At 64.6% G+C, this 15,477-nt stretch overlaps 3 protein-coding genes across 12 annotated transcripts; 2 read left to right on the top strand and 1 right to left on the bottom strand.

Moving 5' to 3' along the window:
• Positions 1–633: 633 nt before the first annotated feature.
• SHD (Src homology 2 domain containing transforming protein D) lies at positions 634–3,658 on the top strand. The gene is made up of 6 exons (XM_088179094.1): positions 634–849; positions 1,460–1,544; positions 1,720–1,932; positions 2,228–2,366; positions 2,871–2,990; positions 3,434–3,658. Exons 1-6 carry the CDS (start codon positions 634–636, stop codon positions 3,618–3,620), a joined length of 960 nt encoding a protein of 319 aa, XP_088035220.1. The 3' UTR covers positions 3,621–3,658.
• A 3,838-nt stretch (positions 3,659–7,496) lies between these two features.
• TMIGD2 (transmembrane and immunoglobulin domain containing 2) lies at positions 7,497–10,702 on the bottom strand. 9 transcript variants are annotated; one of them, XM_088179280.1, is made up of 6 exons: positions 9,982–10,702; positions 9,352–9,470; positions 9,034–9,210; positions 8,762–8,782; positions 8,562–8,654; positions 7,497–8,373 (listed from the first exon to the last, which is right to left on the bottom strand). In XM_088179280.1, exons 1-6 carry the CDS (start codon positions 10,016–10,018, stop codon positions 8,311–8,313), a joined length of 510 nt encoding a protein of 169 aa, XP_088035406.1. In that variant the 5' UTR covers positions 10,019–10,702; the 3' UTR covers positions 7,497–8,310. The 9 variants fall into 9 exon arrangements, with proteins under 9 accessions (XP_088035406.1, XP_088035404.1, XP_088035402.1 ...); XM_088179278.1 differs by having other exon boundaries at positions 8,562–8,782; positions 9,108–9,210; XM_088179276.1 differs by having other exon boundaries at positions 7,497–8,328; positions 9,108–9,470; positions 9,982–10,665.
• FSD1 (fibronectin type III and SPRY domain containing 1) lies at positions 10,694–15,430 on the top strand. 2 transcript variants are annotated; one of them, XM_014887226.2, is made up of 13 exons: positions 10,694–10,813; positions 11,488–11,595; positions 11,678–11,809; positions 11,892–11,993; positions 12,728–12,750; positions 12,965–13,086; positions 13,464–13,673; positions 13,796–13,894; positions 14,002–14,161; positions 14,239–14,318; positions 14,530–14,781; positions 14,966–15,054; positions 15,137–15,430. In XM_014887226.2, the coding sequence occupies exons 1-13, from the start codon at positions 10,802–10,804 to the stop codon at positions 15,239–15,241; spliced, it is 1,494 nt and encodes a 497-aa protein (XP_014742712.2). In that variant the 5' UTR covers positions 10,694–10,801; the 3' UTR covers positions 15,242–15,430. The 2 variants fall into 2 exon arrangements, with proteins under 2 accessions (XP_014742712.2, XP_088035397.1); XM_088179271.1 differs by lacking the exon at positions 10,694–10,813 and adding an exon at positions 11,019–11,072.
• The last annotated feature ends 47 nt before the right edge of the window (positions 15,431–15,477 follow it).

Below are 15,477 nucleotides of genomic sequence, written 5' to 3' on the forward strand. Positions count from 1 at the left end.
GACAGACAATGCCAGGAGGGGGCTCGGGGCAGGGCTGGGGGGGGCTCCAAACCTCCTGCCCCCAATGTCTGAGGGTGTCTGAGCCCCCCCAAACTCCGGGCCAGAGCAGAACCCCCCGTGCCCCCCAGGACGAGAGCTGGGGGGGGCTCCTTGTTCCCCCCAAACCCTGCGCCCCTCCAGCCCCCAGGGACAGCCCCGGGGAGCCCGTGGGGAGCGGGGGGGATGATCCCAACCCCATCACCGGGCTCTGGGGGTCCCGGTGACCCCCCCCATTCTCCCGCTGTCTCACGGGGAGGGGCCGCCCCGGTGTCACTTGGGGGTCCCGGTGCCCCCCGCCACTGAGGGGTGGAGGAGTGGGGATGAGCCCCGCGGGGTCCCCCCGTGTCTCCCTCGCTGTCGCTGCCGGTGTCCCCTCGGTGGTCTCGCCCCCCCCGTGCCGGTGCCCCCGGCGAGGCGGGAGCGGGGGGTGAGGGTGGGTGGGGGGGGGGGGGATCGGGGGCTCCGGTCCGCGCCGCGCGCGGCGGCGGCGACACAAAGCGGCTCCGGCGGCGGCGGCGGCGGCGGGGGGGTCCCGGCGGGTCCCGGAGCCGCTCGGTCCCGGCGGTCCCGGTGGTCCCGGTGCCGCTCCCCGCCATGGCCAAGTGGCTCCGGGAGTACCTGGGCCGGGGGGCTCGGCGCTCCCCCCCGCGCCCCCCCCAGCCCGACTACAGCGGTCCCGGTAGCCCCGGGGGCCCCCCCGGCGCCGCCCCCGCCGCTCTCCGCGGCCCCGCAGCCTCCCCGCGCCGCCGCCTCGTGCGGGTGGGGGGCACCGGGGGGACACCGGGGGGCGGCCCCCGCCACCTGCAGCAGGTACGGGCGGGGGGTACCGGGAGGGCACCGGGGGGTACCGGGGGGCACCGGGGGCACCGGGAAGGAGCCGCAGCCAACCGCCAGCACCGGGGAGGGCGGCGGAGAGAGCGGGAGGTGCAGAGGGGCAGCGGGGAGTGGGGGGGGGGGGGGCTGGGGAAGGGGGGCGAGGGGCACCGGGAGCACCGGGGGGGGTCCGGGAGGTGTGAGTGGGGCAGCGGGGACAGCGGGGGAGCGGCGAACAGAGAGGGGCTGGGGACAGGAGGGGATGGGGGGAGATGGGGAACGGGGGTGGGGACCGGGAATAAAGAGCGGGAGAGCGGGGACGGGGAACCGGGGAGAGCCAAGGGGTCGGGGGGGGCACTGGGGCAGCCGGGGAGGATCTGGGGTCACTGGGAGAGGGAACTGGGGGGGACTGGGGACCGCGCGGTCACTGGGAGAGGGGGAAGGGGAGAGGGGTTGGGGACAAAGGGACCGGGTGGGCGGGAGGGGGGACGGAGCTGGGGACACCCGAGTGGGGGCTGTGGGAGCCCCAAGGGTCCCGTGAGGGCACCCAGGGACCCAGGAGGGGAAACAGGGGGGGGTCTCGTCCTACCCCGAGCCCCCCCAGCAGGGCCCAGGTGAGAGCGAGTACTCGGAGCCCTTCGAGGGGGAGCAGGAGGCGGCGCCCGAGGGCGGCTGCGACGAGGAGGCTACAGGTGGGTGAGACCTTCCCCAGGTGGGTGAGACCTTCCCCAGGTGGGTGAGACCCCTACAGATGGGTGACACCCCTCGCAGGTGGGTGACACCTTCCCCAGGTGGGTGACACCCCGGGCACCCCCAGCACCCTCCGGGGGTCCCGGGCACCTCCCACTACCCCGTGCCCCCCCCCAGGGTACCCGCGGCAGGGCGAGGGCAGACGGGTGCGTCCACGCCGGGGTCCCCAGCTCTATGACACCCCCTCCGAGGAGTGGGACACGGCCGGGGATGGCCCGGGGGGACCCCCGGCCCGCCAGAGCCGCCTCCCCCGCGATGACGAGCGCCCGGCCGATGAGTACGACCAGCCCTGGGAGTGGAAGAAGGATCACATCTCTCGGGCGTTCGCAGGTGACAGCGTCCCCCGATGCCACCCTTGGGCTCCACAGCTCCCGTGGGTGCCACTCGTGGCTCTCAGCATCCTCCAGTGCCCGTGGGGACCACCCCAGGGTCCCCCAGCCCCGCATCCCTGGGGGATCAGTGCTGGACCTCAGCACCCTGGGGTTCCCCCCCATGTACCCACGGCTGTCACCCCTGGGACCCCAACACCCTGGGACCCCCAATGGGACACAGGGCAGGGCAGAGCCACCTCTGGGCCATTCCCTTGTGCCAGGCGGGGCGGGTGACGCCCCCTTTGTCCCCGCAGTGCAGTTTGAGAGCCCCGAGCGCTCGCCCAGCCTGTCCCGGCAGCTGCCGCGCTCCCCCCGCCCCCCTGGCACCCCCAGGCCGGGCTGTCCCCCCAGCCCCCGGCACGTGGACACCTCGCTGCCCCTGGAGAAGCAGGCGTGAGTCTGGGGACGAGCCAAGGGGTGGCATCAGCACCCCGGGCACGCAGCGTGGCATGGGGGCAACCTCGGGGGGAGAGAGTTCCCCATGGACGGGTCCCTGTGGGCTCAGGGGTGTCCCATGATGGGGTTGGGCCCTTTGACATGGTGGGTCCCCGGGGGGTGTAGAGGGAACGGGGGTCATGGGTGAATCCTTGTGGGGTTGGGTGCCCCATGGCGTGGTTGGGTGCCCCATGGCATGGTTGGGTGCCCCATGGGATGGTTGGGTGCCCCATGGCGTGGTTGGGTGCCCCATGGGATGCTTGGGTGCCCCATGGCATGGTTGCCCCTCTGACTCCTTTGGTTGCCAATGCCTTGCCTGCCCCCATGAAGGTGCCCCATGGCACAGCAGCTCCCTGTGGGGTGTGGGGTGTCCCCAGGCCTCGGGGGATGCCCCGCGTTGCTGAGGGGTCCGGGAGGGTCCCGGTGGCCCGGGGGGTGCCCGTGTGACCGCGCTGTGCCCAGGTGGTACCACGGCCCCATCGGGCGGGCGGGCGCCGAGACGCTGCTGGCGCTGTGCCGCGAGGGCAGCTTCCTGGTGAGGGACTGCGAGACCAGCCCCGAGGACTACTCACTGTCCCTCCGGTGAGCCTGGGGACACGGGGACACGGGCACAGCCCCGCCACGGGGGCCATCGGGGCTGTGGGTGTGGGGTTGGAGCCGGTGCTGGCGTGTTTGGGTGTGCCAGCACCCCTGGGATGTCGCCGTGCATGGGGACAGGCTGGAGGTGACCCGGGATCCTCGCCTGGGGTAGTGCCAACCCCTGCCCCTGCTCTGGATGGGGACCCCATCTTTGTCCTCATCCCCACTCCTGTCCATGCCCCAATCTCCATCCTAGTCCTCATCCCTATTCCCGTTCCTGTCCCAGCTGTCCCCCCACGCGTGTCCCCATCCCTATCCTGTCCCTGCTCCTCATCCCTGTCCTCATTCTCATCCCTGTCCAGATCCGCACTTTATTCCCCCCCATCCCATCGATCCCATCAATCCCATCAATCCCAGCCCGTGCCTCACTCCTCTCGGTCCCACAGGAGCAGTCACGGTTTCGTGCACGTGAAGCTGACGCGGACCCGGGAGCAGCACTTCACGCTGGGCCGGGCCGGCGCCGCCTTCCCGTCGGTGCCAGCGGCCGTGGGGCACTACACGGCCCGGGCACTGCCCGTGCGCGGTGCCCGCCACCTGTCCCTGCTCTACCCCGTGGCCGTGCAGCCCCTGTGAACCCGGGACCCCCCGCCCCATTAAACCGCCGTGTCACATCGGCGTGGTGACGCTGTGGTGCCTCCGCAGGGGATTTGGGAGGGCGGGATTTGGGGAGGAGTTTTTGGGCAGAGATGGGGATGGGGAAGTTGGGGGAGAGGAGTTGGGACAGGGATGGGGGCAGAGAGAGGGAACTGGAATGGGGACAGGAATGGGGACAGGGAGGAGAAAGGGATGGGGGTGAGGACAGGAATAGGGACAGGAATAGAGTTTGCCTGAGTGTGCCCGAATGGGTCTGGGTGTGTCCGAGTGTGCCTGGGTGTGTCTGGGCGTGTCAGGGTGTACCTGAGTGTGTCTGAGTGTGCCCGAATGTTTTTGGGCGTGCCTGGGTGTGTGTGTGTGCGTGAGTGAACCTGAGGGATCCATCACTCTGCACGCGATTGCTCCCTCCACGATCCAGCACTCTGCACGTGACTTCTTCTGCCTTGATCCATCGCCTGGAGCTCGACTGCTAATGCCTGCCGATCGATTACATCGGCGATCGATTGCTAATGCCTGCCGATCGATTACATCGGCGATCGATTGCTAATGCCTGCCGATCGATGAGATCGGCGATCGATTGCTAATGCCTGCCGATCGATGAGATCGGCGATCGATTGCTCATGCCTGCCGATCGATTACATCGGCGATCGATTGCTCATGCCTGCCGATCGATGAGATCGGCGATCGATTGCTCATGCCTGGCGATCGATTAGATCGGCGATCGATTGCTAATGCCTGCCGATCGATTAGATCGGCGATCGATTGGTAATGCCTGCCGATCAATTACATCGGCGATCGATTGCTAATGCCTGCCGATCGATTACATCGGCGATCAAGCACAGTGATTGATCAAGAGGGAGGAGCAATCGATGTCAGTGATCGATCAGGAGGGAGGAGCAATCGATGTCAGTGATTGATCAAGGGAGGAGCAATCGATGTCAGTGATTGATCAGGAGGGAGGGGCAGTCGATCTCAGTAATTGATCCAGGGAGGAGCAATCGATGTCAGTTATTGATCCAGGGAGGAGCAATCGATATCAGTTATTGATCAAGGGAGGAGCAATCGATGTCAGTAATTGATCAAGGGAGGAGCAATCGATGTCAGTGATCGATCAGGAGGGAGGAGCAATCGATGTCAGTGATTGATCAAGGGAGGAGCAATCGATGTCAGTGATTGATCAGGAGGGAGGAGCAATCGATGTCAGTGATTGATCAAGGGAGGAGCAATCGATGTCAGTGATTGATCAGGAGGGAGGAGCAATCGATGTCAGTGATTGATCAGGAGGGAGGAGCAATCGATGTCAGTGATTGATCAAGGGAGGAGCAATCGATGTCAGTTATTGATCCAGGGAGGATCAATCGATGTCAGTGATTGATCAAGGGAGGAGCAATCGATGTCAGTGATTGATCAAGGGAGGAGCAATCGATGTCAGTGATTGATCAAGGGAGGAGCAATCGATCTCAGTTATTGATCAGGAGGGAGGAGCAATCGATGTCAGTGATTGATCAGGAGGGAGGAGCAATCGATGTCAGTAATTGATCAAGGGAGGAGCAATCGATGTCAGTGATTGATCAGAAGGGAGGATCAATCGATGTCAGTGATTGATCAAAGGAGGAGCAATCGATGTCAGTGATTGATCAGGAGGGAGGAGCAATCGATATCAGTTATTGATCAAGGGAGGAGCAATCGATGTCAGTGATTGATCAAGGGAGGAGCAATCGATGTCACTGATTGATCAGGAGGGAGGAGCAATCGATGTCAGTGATTGATCAGGAGGGAGGAGCAATCGATGTCAGTGATTGATCAAGGGAGGAGCAATCGATGTTAGTGATTGATCAAGGGAGGAGCAATCGATGTCAGTGATTGATCAGGAGGGAGGAGCAATCGATGTCAGTGATTGATCAAGGGAGGAGCAATCGATGTCAGTGATTGATCAGGAGGGAGGAGCAATCGATGTCAGTGATTGATCAAGGGAGGAGCAATCGATGTCAGTGATTGATCAGGAGGGAGGAGCAATCGATATCAGTTATTGATCCAGGGAGGATCAATCTATGTCAGTAATTGATCAAGGGAGGAGCAATCGATGTCAGTTATTGATCCAGCGAGGATCAATCGATGTCAGTGACTGCTAATGCATGATGATCGATCACATCGGCGATCGATTGCTAATGCCTGTCGATCGATTACATCAGCGATCGATTGCTAATGCCTGCCGATCGATGAGATCGGCGATCGATTGCTAATGCCTGCCGATCGATGAGATCGGCGATCGATTGCTAATGCCTGCCGATCGATGACATCGGCAATCGATTGGTAATGCCTGCCGATCGATGAGATCGGCGATCGATTGCTAATGCCTGCCGATCGATGAGATCGGCGATCGATTGGTAATGCCTGCCGATCGATTACATCGGCGATCGATTGGTAATGCCTGCCGATCAATTACATCGGCGATCGATTGCTCATGCCTGCCGATCGATTAGATCGGCGATCGATTGCTAATGCCTGCCGATCGATTACATCGGCGATCGATTGCTCATGCCTGCCGATCGATGAGATCGGCGATCGATTGCTCATGCCTGCCGATCGATTACATCGGCGATCGATTGCTAATGCCTGTCGATCGATTAGATCGGCGTTCGATTGCTAATGCCTGCCGATCGATTACATCGGCGATCAAGCACAGTGATTGATCAAGAGGGAGGAGCAATCGATGTCAGTGATTGATCAAGAGGGAGGAGCAATCGATGTCAGTTATTGATCCAGGGAGGAGCAATCGATGTCAGTGATTGATCAGGAGGGAGGAGCAATCGATGTCAGTGATCGATCAGGAGGGAGGAGCAATCGATGTCAGTGATTGATCAGGAGGGAGGAGCAATCGATGTCAGTGATCGATCAGGAGGGAGGAGCAATCGATGTCAGTGATTGATCAGGGGGGAGGAGCAATCGATGTTAGTGATTGATCAGGAGGGAGGAGCAATCGATGTCAGTAATTGATCCAGGGAGGAGCAATCGATGTCAGTGATTGATCAAGGGAGGAGCAATCGATGTCACTGATTGATCAAGGGAGGAGCAATCGATGTCAGTTATTGATCAGGAGGGAGGAGGAATCGATGTCACTGATTGATCAGGAGGGAGGAGCAATCGATATCAGTGATTGATCAGAAGGGAGGAGCAATCGATGTCACTGATTGATCAGGAGGGAGGAGCAATCGATGTCAGTGATTGATCAAGGGAGGAGCAATCGATGTCAGTGATTGATCAGGAGGGAGGAGCAATCGATGTCAGTGATTGATCAAGGGAGGAGCAATCGATGTCAGTGATTGATCAGGAGGGAGGAGCAATCGATGTCAGTGATTGATCAAGGGAGGAGCAATCGATGTCAGTGATTGATCAGAAGGGAGGAGCAATCGATATCAGTTATTGATCAAGGGAGGAGCAATCGATGTCACTGATTGATCAGGAGGGAGGGGCAATCGATGTCAGTCATTGATCAAGGGAGGGGCAATCGATGTTACTGATTGATCAGGAGGGAGGGGCAATCGATGTCAGTCATTGATCAAGGGAGGGGCAATCGATGTCACTGATTGATCAGGAGGGAGGGGCAATCGATGTCACTGATTGATCAGGAGGGAGGATCAATCGATGTCAGTGATTGATCAGGAGGGAGGGGCAATCGATGTCAGTGATTGATCCAGGGAGGGGCAATCGATGTCAGTGATTGATCAGGAGGGAGGAGCAATCGATATCAGTGATTGATCCAGGGAGGGGCAATCGATGTCAGTGATTGATCAAGGGTGGAGCAATCGATGTCAGTGACTGATCAGGAGAGAGGAGCAATCGAGCTTCTTTTTTTTTTTAATTTAATTTTTTTAGTCACTTATTAAATGAGTGTCACGTGATATCTGGTGTGCCTGAGAGCGCCCAAGTTTGTGAGTGAGTCTGGGTGTGAGGAACGGGGACAGGGATGGGGACAGGAATGGGGACAGGAACGGGGACAGGGATGGGGACAGGAACGGGGCAGGAACAGCGACAGGAACGGGGACAGGAACGGGGACAGGGATGGGGACAGGAATGGGGACAGCAATCCGTGTCCCTCGTGCGTCTTGTCACCCAACTCTGTGTTGCCCCTGGGGAAGGCAGGACAAAGTGGTGGCGCTGCCACCTCCGTCCCCTCCTGCTGTCACCACCGTCCAGGACCCCCAGGATGGTGGGGGAAGCCGAGATTTGTCCCCCCACCCATGGGCACAACCCGGTGTCCCTGTCCCCCGCCAGGAGGGTCCTCATTTCCCACCCCCCAGCACAGCCCCCGTGTGCCAGGTGACACCGTGGAAGATTCCAGGGGACACCAGAGTGGCTTCCCCCAAATGCGCGCTGCCAGGGGCTGCTGTCACCGCTCCGGCACAGTGACAATGGCTGCCCACGCAGGGGTGGCACAGCATGGCACGGACACGGAGGACGCGGAGCCGCCTGACAGGATGCTTTTTGGGGTTTTTTTGGGGAGGGCGCGGTTTCCTGAGGAAGGCAGGGCTGGGGGAGGGTGTGAGACACCGGGGGCACCCTCAGGGCCGGGGGGGCACGGCGGGGACCCGTGCCCGCTGGTACGGGTTCTGCTGCTGCTCGGGGGGCGGCGGCTTTTTGGGGTCCCGAGCCGAACCGGACACCACGTTCACGTAAATGGCCGTGTCTGGGGGGACAGCGTCTTTTGGGGTGGCTTCTGTGTGCTAGGACCCTGGGGGGACACACGGGGACGTGCAGGGGAGGTTTGGGATCAAGGGGACATGGGGCAGGTGGGCATGGGGGGCGTTTGGGTGTGGGAGAGAGGGGCAGAAAGGGACGGGGTATTTGGGGACAGGTATTTGGGAAGGGGAACTCGGGGAGGGGATTTGGGGAAGGGGACATTTGGGGACATTGGGTTACCTGGGCTCCTGTGGCAGCAGCGGTAGCCGAGCAGGGCCATCCCCAGGAGAAGGATGATGCCCCCCAGGCTCCCCACGAGCCCCCAGAACAGCGCTGCAAGCGGAGCCAGCCGGGGTCACCCCCAGCCCCGGGGACACCGCGGGGGTCACACGGGGGTGCCAGGCTGGGGGGCACAGCAGGGACAGCGGGGACACAATTACCTGCCCGATGTCCTCCGGGAGCTGCTGCCGTGAGGGGAAAGCAGTCAGAGATGTCCCTGTCCCCATCCCCGTTCCTGTCCCCATCCCTGTCCCTGTCCCTGTCCCTGTCCCCCTCTCTGTGCCCACCCAAACCCCCCAGGAATCTCCTCCAGGTGACCCCACTCGCCCTCTTGGTGACCCTCAGTGACCGCCCAAGCCCCTCGGCGATGCCACCTCTACTGTCCCGCTGCCCCCTCCGCACGGAGCCGTCCCGGGCAGTACCGGGGCCGTACCGGGGCCGTCCCGGGCAGTACCGGGGCCGTCCCGGGCAGTACCGGGGCCGTACCGGGGCCGTCCCGGGCAGTACCGGGGGTGACGCGGAGCTCGGTGCCGTTGCCGGTGGCCGTGCCGTGCCGGGGGATCTCCAGGATCACTTGGCAAATGTAGCGGCCGCTGTCGTTCTCCTGCACCTGCGGGAGGCTGAGGGTGGCCCGGGGGGGGTGCCAGGCCAGCTGGACCCCCTGGGAGCCGCGGGGACACGGGGACGGGCTCGGGGAGGTGATAAAGCCCAGGCGGGTGGCACAGAGCACCCCGAGCCCCCCGTCCCTCACCCACTCCAGGCGCAGCTGGACCCCGCTCTCGGCCATCTCCACCTGGCACCCCAGGGTGGCCGTGTCACCCTCGGTCACTTGCAGCTCGTCCGGCTCCTGGATCACCCGCAGGGCGCCCGCTGTGGGGACAGCCCCGGGGTCACGGGGGGGTGGCACCCCCGAGCCCCGCGGTCCCCCGGGACACCCGTGGGGTGGGGGTGGGGACACTGCAGGCTCGCTGACGTTCTCTGTCACCGCTGCCTCTGACCACACACCCCATCCTGTCCCCGACCACTGCCACCTTCCTGTGCCCACTCACCCTCATCCTGTCCCCAACCACTGCCACCTTCCTGTCCCCACTCACCCCCATCCTGTCCCCTCTCCATGTCCCCCCATGCATCTCTCCCTGCTCCACCCCGTCACAGCCATGTCACCCACCTCTGTCCCTCCCTCTGTGTCCTCAGCCCCTCTCTGGTCTCCCCATCAGGACAGATGTCCCCCCTCCACCCCAGCTGTCACACAGGGGCCAGCCTGAGCCCCGTGCCCCCTCCAGTGTCCCCTGGGTGGCTTGTCCCCAACCCCACAGGGCAGCCACAGGGTCCCAGGCGCTGTCCCCACTGTCCCCCCCAGCCAGCCTTGTCCCCCACTCACCTCCAAGGAGGGAAATGAGGACTCCGAGCCCCCACATCCCTGCTCCGGGGCCAGCCCAGCCACCCCCTCCGAGGGGCTGCGTCCCCAGGGGTTCCCAGTCCTCACGCTGTCCCTGTCCCCACAGCGCTGCTGTCCCCAAAGCCTCCTGGCCCTCTGTCACCTGGGCCAGCTGACAGTGACACTGTGGCTTCCTGTGCTACAGGGGAGGTGACAGGAACAGAGAGGGGGCAGAGATCGGGGCGTGGTGGGGGACTGGGGGTGGGGATTTGGACAGGGATGGGGACAGGGATTTGAACAGGGATGGGGACAGGGATTTGGGCAGGAATGGGGACAGGGATGGGGACAGGGGTTTGGGACACCATCCAGAGTGAGGACAGGTGACAGCTACTCCTCAGGCTCCACCTTGATCCTGGATCCACTGCAGCCTGGGGAGGAGCCCGTGGGGACTCCTCCTGATCCCCCTGGAGCTGGGGGACCCCTCCTGCCCCCCGAGTGGGCTGGGGGTCCCAGCGTGGCCCTGCAGGGAGGGTGGGGGTGCCCTGGACTGGGAACCCCTCTCCCCCCACGCAGTGTGGCAGTGTGACAGTGCGACAGTGTGACAGTGTGACAATGTCCCCCTCTCCCGTCGCCCCCAGCCCTGGCCCGGCGCTCCCCAACCCCGAGGTCTCAACACCCACCCCCCCACTCCGGGACTACAACTCCCGGCATGCCGCGGGCCGAGGGGCGTGGCCGGGCCGAGGGGCGTGGCCGGGGCGGGGCGGGGGCGCCGCTCCCCCTTTGTTGGTGTCGGCGGGGCCGAGCGCGGCGGGGCCGGCCCGGAATGGGCGACCAGGTACGGCCCGAACCCCCCGGGCACCGGCGGGACACGGGGGGGATGCGGGAGGAACCGGGAGAGGGCAGGAACAGCGGATGGAGCCTTGGGGGCCGGGGGGATGGAGGATGGAGTGAGGAGAGAGGGAGGGAGAGAGAGGGGATGGACGGGTGGAGGGAGGAGGGAGGGAGGGAGGAAGGAGGGAGGAGGGAGGGAGGGATGAAGAAGGAGAGATGAAGGAAGAAGGGGCGGAGGGATGGAGGAAGGAGTGATGGAGGAAGTGGGGATGGATGCGAGAGGGAGAGGAGCAGGAGGGATGCAGGGATGGGAAAGAGGGAGGGAGGAAGAGGGGATGGAGAAGAAGGAAGAGAGGGATGGAGAAGGAGGGATGAGGAGCGCAGGGTGCGGAGGATGGAGGGCTGAGGGGTTCAGCATGGCACCGGAGGGAAGGAGGGGTGCGGGAGGGGAGCAGGGCTGGCACACTCACACACTCACACTCACACACTCACACTCACACTCACACTCACACTCACACTCACACTGACACTGACATTGCCAAGTCATCGGCCCCGCCATGCCGGGCAGCACCGTCTGGCATGGCCTGGCACGGCCTGGCACGGCCTGGCAGGGCGGGGCCGGGCCCTGGGGGGCTCGGGGGGCCCGGGGGAGGCCGCGGGCACTGACGGGCTCTGCAGGGCGCCGGGCAGGAGTCTCTGCGCAAGATCATCACCACCCTCGCCGTGAAGAATGAGGAGATCCAGAACTTCATCTACTCCCTCAAGCAGATGATCCAGAACGTGGAGGTACCCCCGGGCCCCCTGCCCTGCCCTGCCCTGCCCGTGCCGTGCCAGGCCAGGCCCGGCTGAGGCCCTGTTTTGTGCCCAGGCCAACTCGGCGCGGGCACAGCAGGACCTGGAGGCCGAGTTCCAGTCTCTGTACACGCTGCTGGACGACCTCAAGGAGGACATGGTGATGAAAATCAAGCAGGAGCGCGCCAGCCGCACCTACGAGCTGCAGGTGAGCCCAGCCCGGAGCCCCCAGAGCCGCCGGGACCCCCAGGACCCCTGCCCAGCGCTGCCCCTGTGCCCTCCCTCGCCAGGCCCAGCTCGTGGCCTGTTCCAAGGCCCTGGAGAGCTCGGAGGAGCTGCTGGAGGCGGCCAACCAGGCCCTGGGCACGGCCAACCACCACGACTTCTCCCAGGTGGGTCCCTGTGGTGCCAGGGGTGGCACTGCCTGGCTGTCCCCACGCTGGGAGTGTCCTGACCGCTCCTTGCCACCCGCTGGATGCTGCTCTGGGCCGGGCACCCTTTTCTGTCTGTGCTGGGGCCACGCTGGGCTGGCTGTGCCTGCTGTGGGGCTGGGGGGGAGCGCAGACACCGGGGCTGCCCCCAGTGCCACCAGTGCCACCAGTGCCACCAGTGCCAGAGGGGCAGCATGGCAGGGACATGGGGGGCACTGGGGGGCACATGGAGTGCTGTGCCAGGCGGGTGCTGTGCTGTGTGGGATGCTCTGGGATGCAGGGATGCTGTGGGATGATCTGGGATGCTGTGGGATGCAGGGATGCTGTGGGATGATCTGGGATTCTGGGATGCAGGGATGCTGTGGGATGATCTGGGATGCAGGGATGCTCTGGGATTCTGGGATGCTCTAGGATGCTGTGGGATGCAGGGATGCTGTGGGATGCTGTGGGATGCTGTGGGATGCAGGGATGCTGTGGGATGCTGTGGGATGCAGGGACGCTGTGGGATGCAGTGGGATGCTGTGGGATGCTGTGGGATGCAGGGATGCTGTGGGATGCTGTGGGATGCTGTGGGATGCAGGGATGCTGTCCCGCTGGGTGCCACAGCTGGTACAGGTCCCGCATGTGCCCCCCTGTGCCCGGCTCTGCTGCCTCACTGCTGCTTTTCTCCTCCTCTTTCCCTCTGCGCTCACAAGGCGGCCAAACAGATCAAGGATAGGTACGGCCCCCCTGAGCCCCCACCCACTAACCCCATCCTCCTCCTCCTCCTCTTCCTCCACCTCCTCCTCCCAGCCAGGACCCCACAGGGGGTGGTCCCAAGGTGCAGGGGTGGCCCTGTGGGTGCAGGGGTGGCTGTGCCCACCCTCCCCAGGGCCATGCAGGGCAGGATGGGTGCCCAGCCCCGCTGAGCTCTGTCCCCTGTCCTGGCACAGTGTGACGATGGCTCCGGCCTTCCGGCTGTCGCTCAAGGCCAAGGTCAGCGATAACATGAGCCACCTGATGGTGGATTTCGCCCAGGAACGGCGCCTGCTGCAGGCCCTCACCTTCCTGCCAGGTACTGCCAGGCCAGGGGGGCACGGGGGGACAGGGCAGGGCAGGGCCAGGTCCCTGGAATGCCCTGGGGTGCCTTCCCAGAGGGGCAGGAAGGTGCCAGGGATGGACGGAGGGCTGAAGGGTTTGGATGCTGTGCCCAAGGGGGCGGTGGGGGCCGTGCTGGGGGTCTCTGGGTTCCACAGGTGGGGTCCCAGGGTGAGACCAAGTGGGTGCCATGCCTGAGGTCTGGGACTTGCCGAGCCCGTGGGGTCTGTGGGAGGCCCAGCCCTTTGGGAACCCCAGCCCTTTGGTCCCACCCTTGGGTGTTCCCTTGGGGTGCTGGGGAGCCCCTGCGTGGCAGGGAGGGGGGGACACTGGCACGGCTGCTCCTGCGGGCAGTGCCCAGCGCCCCCGAGATCGACCTGGCCGAGTCGCTGGTGGCCGATAACTGTGTGACCCTGGCCTGGAGGATGCCCGACGAGGACAGCAAGATCGACCACTACGTGCTGGAGTATCGCAGGACCAACTTCGAGGGGCCACCCCGTGCCAAGGAGGACCAGCCCTGGATGGTCATCGAGGGCATCAAGGGCACGGAGTACACCCTCACTGGTGAGGGCGCAGTGGTGGAGCCGGTGCCAGGCGGGCACTGGGGCTGTCCCAGGCTCTCTTGGGGACATGGGGGTGGCAGTGCCCTTCTCATGGCCCACCCTGTGACCCCGCTGTGCCCACAGGGCTGAAGTTTGACATGAAGTACATGAACTTTCGGGTCCGGGCGTGTAACAAGGCGGTGGCGGGCGAGTTCTCGGAGCCGGTCACTTTGGAGACCAGAGGTGGGTCTGGGGGGGGTGGCAGGTGCCCGTGTCGCCCCTGTGCCACCCTCGTGGGGTGGTGGCCAGGCAGGAGGGGCCGAGGCTCTGCTGACAGGGGCTGTCCCCAGCGTTCATGTTCCGGCTGGATGCCAGCACCTGCCACCAGAACCTGCGGGTGGAGGAGCTGAGCGTGGAGTGGGACGCCACGGGCGGGAAGGTGCAGGACGTCAAGGCCCGTGAGAAGGATGGCAAGGGCAGGACGGCCTCCCCTGCCAACTCCCCTGCCAGGTAACGCCACCCCCAGACCCCCTGGGACAGTCCCTGGGCCTGGCAGTGCCAACCCTGCCTGTGTCCCTGTGTGCCAGGGTGGTGCAGTCACCCAAGAGGATGTCCCTGGGCCGAGGGGGCCGAGACCGATTCACGGCTGAATCCTACACGGTGCTGGGTGAGAGGGGGACCCGGGGGTGTCGGGGGGACACCCAAGGGTGGGATGAGAGAGGGACCCAGCAGTGTGGGTGAGGAGGGGACACCCAGGGGTGAGAGGGAGCACGAAGGGGACAGGGCACAGCGGGTGGGGCAGGGGGCACCCCTGGCAGGGTGGGGACAGGGCAGGGCACGCCCTGGGTGCCCCGGGCAGAGCCGTGGCCGTGCCCCAGGGGACACCCTGATCGACGGGGACGAGCACTACTGGGAGGTGCGGTACGACCGCGACAGCAAAGCCTTCGGCGTGGGCGTAGCCTATCGCAGCCTGGGCAAGTTCGACCAGCTGGGCAAGACCTCGGCGTCCTGGTGCCTGCACCTCAACAACTGGCTGCAGGTCAGCTTCAGTGCCAAGCACAACAACAAGGCCAAGGCGCTCGACGTGCCCGTGCCCGACTGCATCGGCGTCCACTGCAACTTCCACGAAGGTGGGGCTGGGGCTGGGGCTGGGCTGGGGATGGGGTTGGCACCTCCACGGGCATTGCCACCACTATGGGCATCAGCATGGACACCAGCATCCACCATGGGCATTGCCACCACCGTTGTCACCACCCCGGGCACGGGGCTGGGGCTCTGCCCACCCCGTGCCCACCTGTGCCCCCATTCCCACAGGTTTCCTTTCCTTCTACAACGCCCGGACCAAGCAGCTGCTCCACACCTTCAAGGCCAAGTTCTCGCAGCCGGTGCTGCCAGCCTTCATGGTAATTTGAGGCAGGGCTGGAGGCTCTGGGGGTGCTGCCAGCGCTGGGTTCAGCCCCCTGAGCCCCTCCCCCGTGTCCCCAGGTGTGGTGTGGCAGCTTCCAGGTGACGTCGGGGCTGCAGGTGCCCAGCGCCGTGCGGTGCCTGCAGAAGCGGAACAGCACGGCCAGCAGCTCCAGCCTGCCCTGAGCCCCCCTGGGCACAGCACTGAATGTACCCCTGCCCCTGGCACCCCCAGCGCTGCCCTGCAGGGCTCTGCCACCCCCGGGGCCACCCACGGCCCCCCCACTCCGTGCCCCCCGTGTCGCCGGGGCCCTTTGCCCCCCCAGCACCGAGAGCTGCTTCTGGCCTGGAGAATAAATTGGGATGTAGGTGTGACGTGGGCATGGATGGGGCACGGGGGGAGTTTGGGGGTCCCTGTGACA

Source organism: Sturnus vulgaris, chromosome 26, assembly GCF_052056855.1.
Source record: "Sturnus vulgaris isolate bStuVul1 chromosome 26, bStuVul1.hap1, whole genome shotgun sequence".
NCBI classification, from domain to species: domain Eukaryota; kingdom Metazoa; phylum Chordata; class Aves; order Passeriformes; family Sturnidae; genus Sturnus; species Sturnus vulgaris.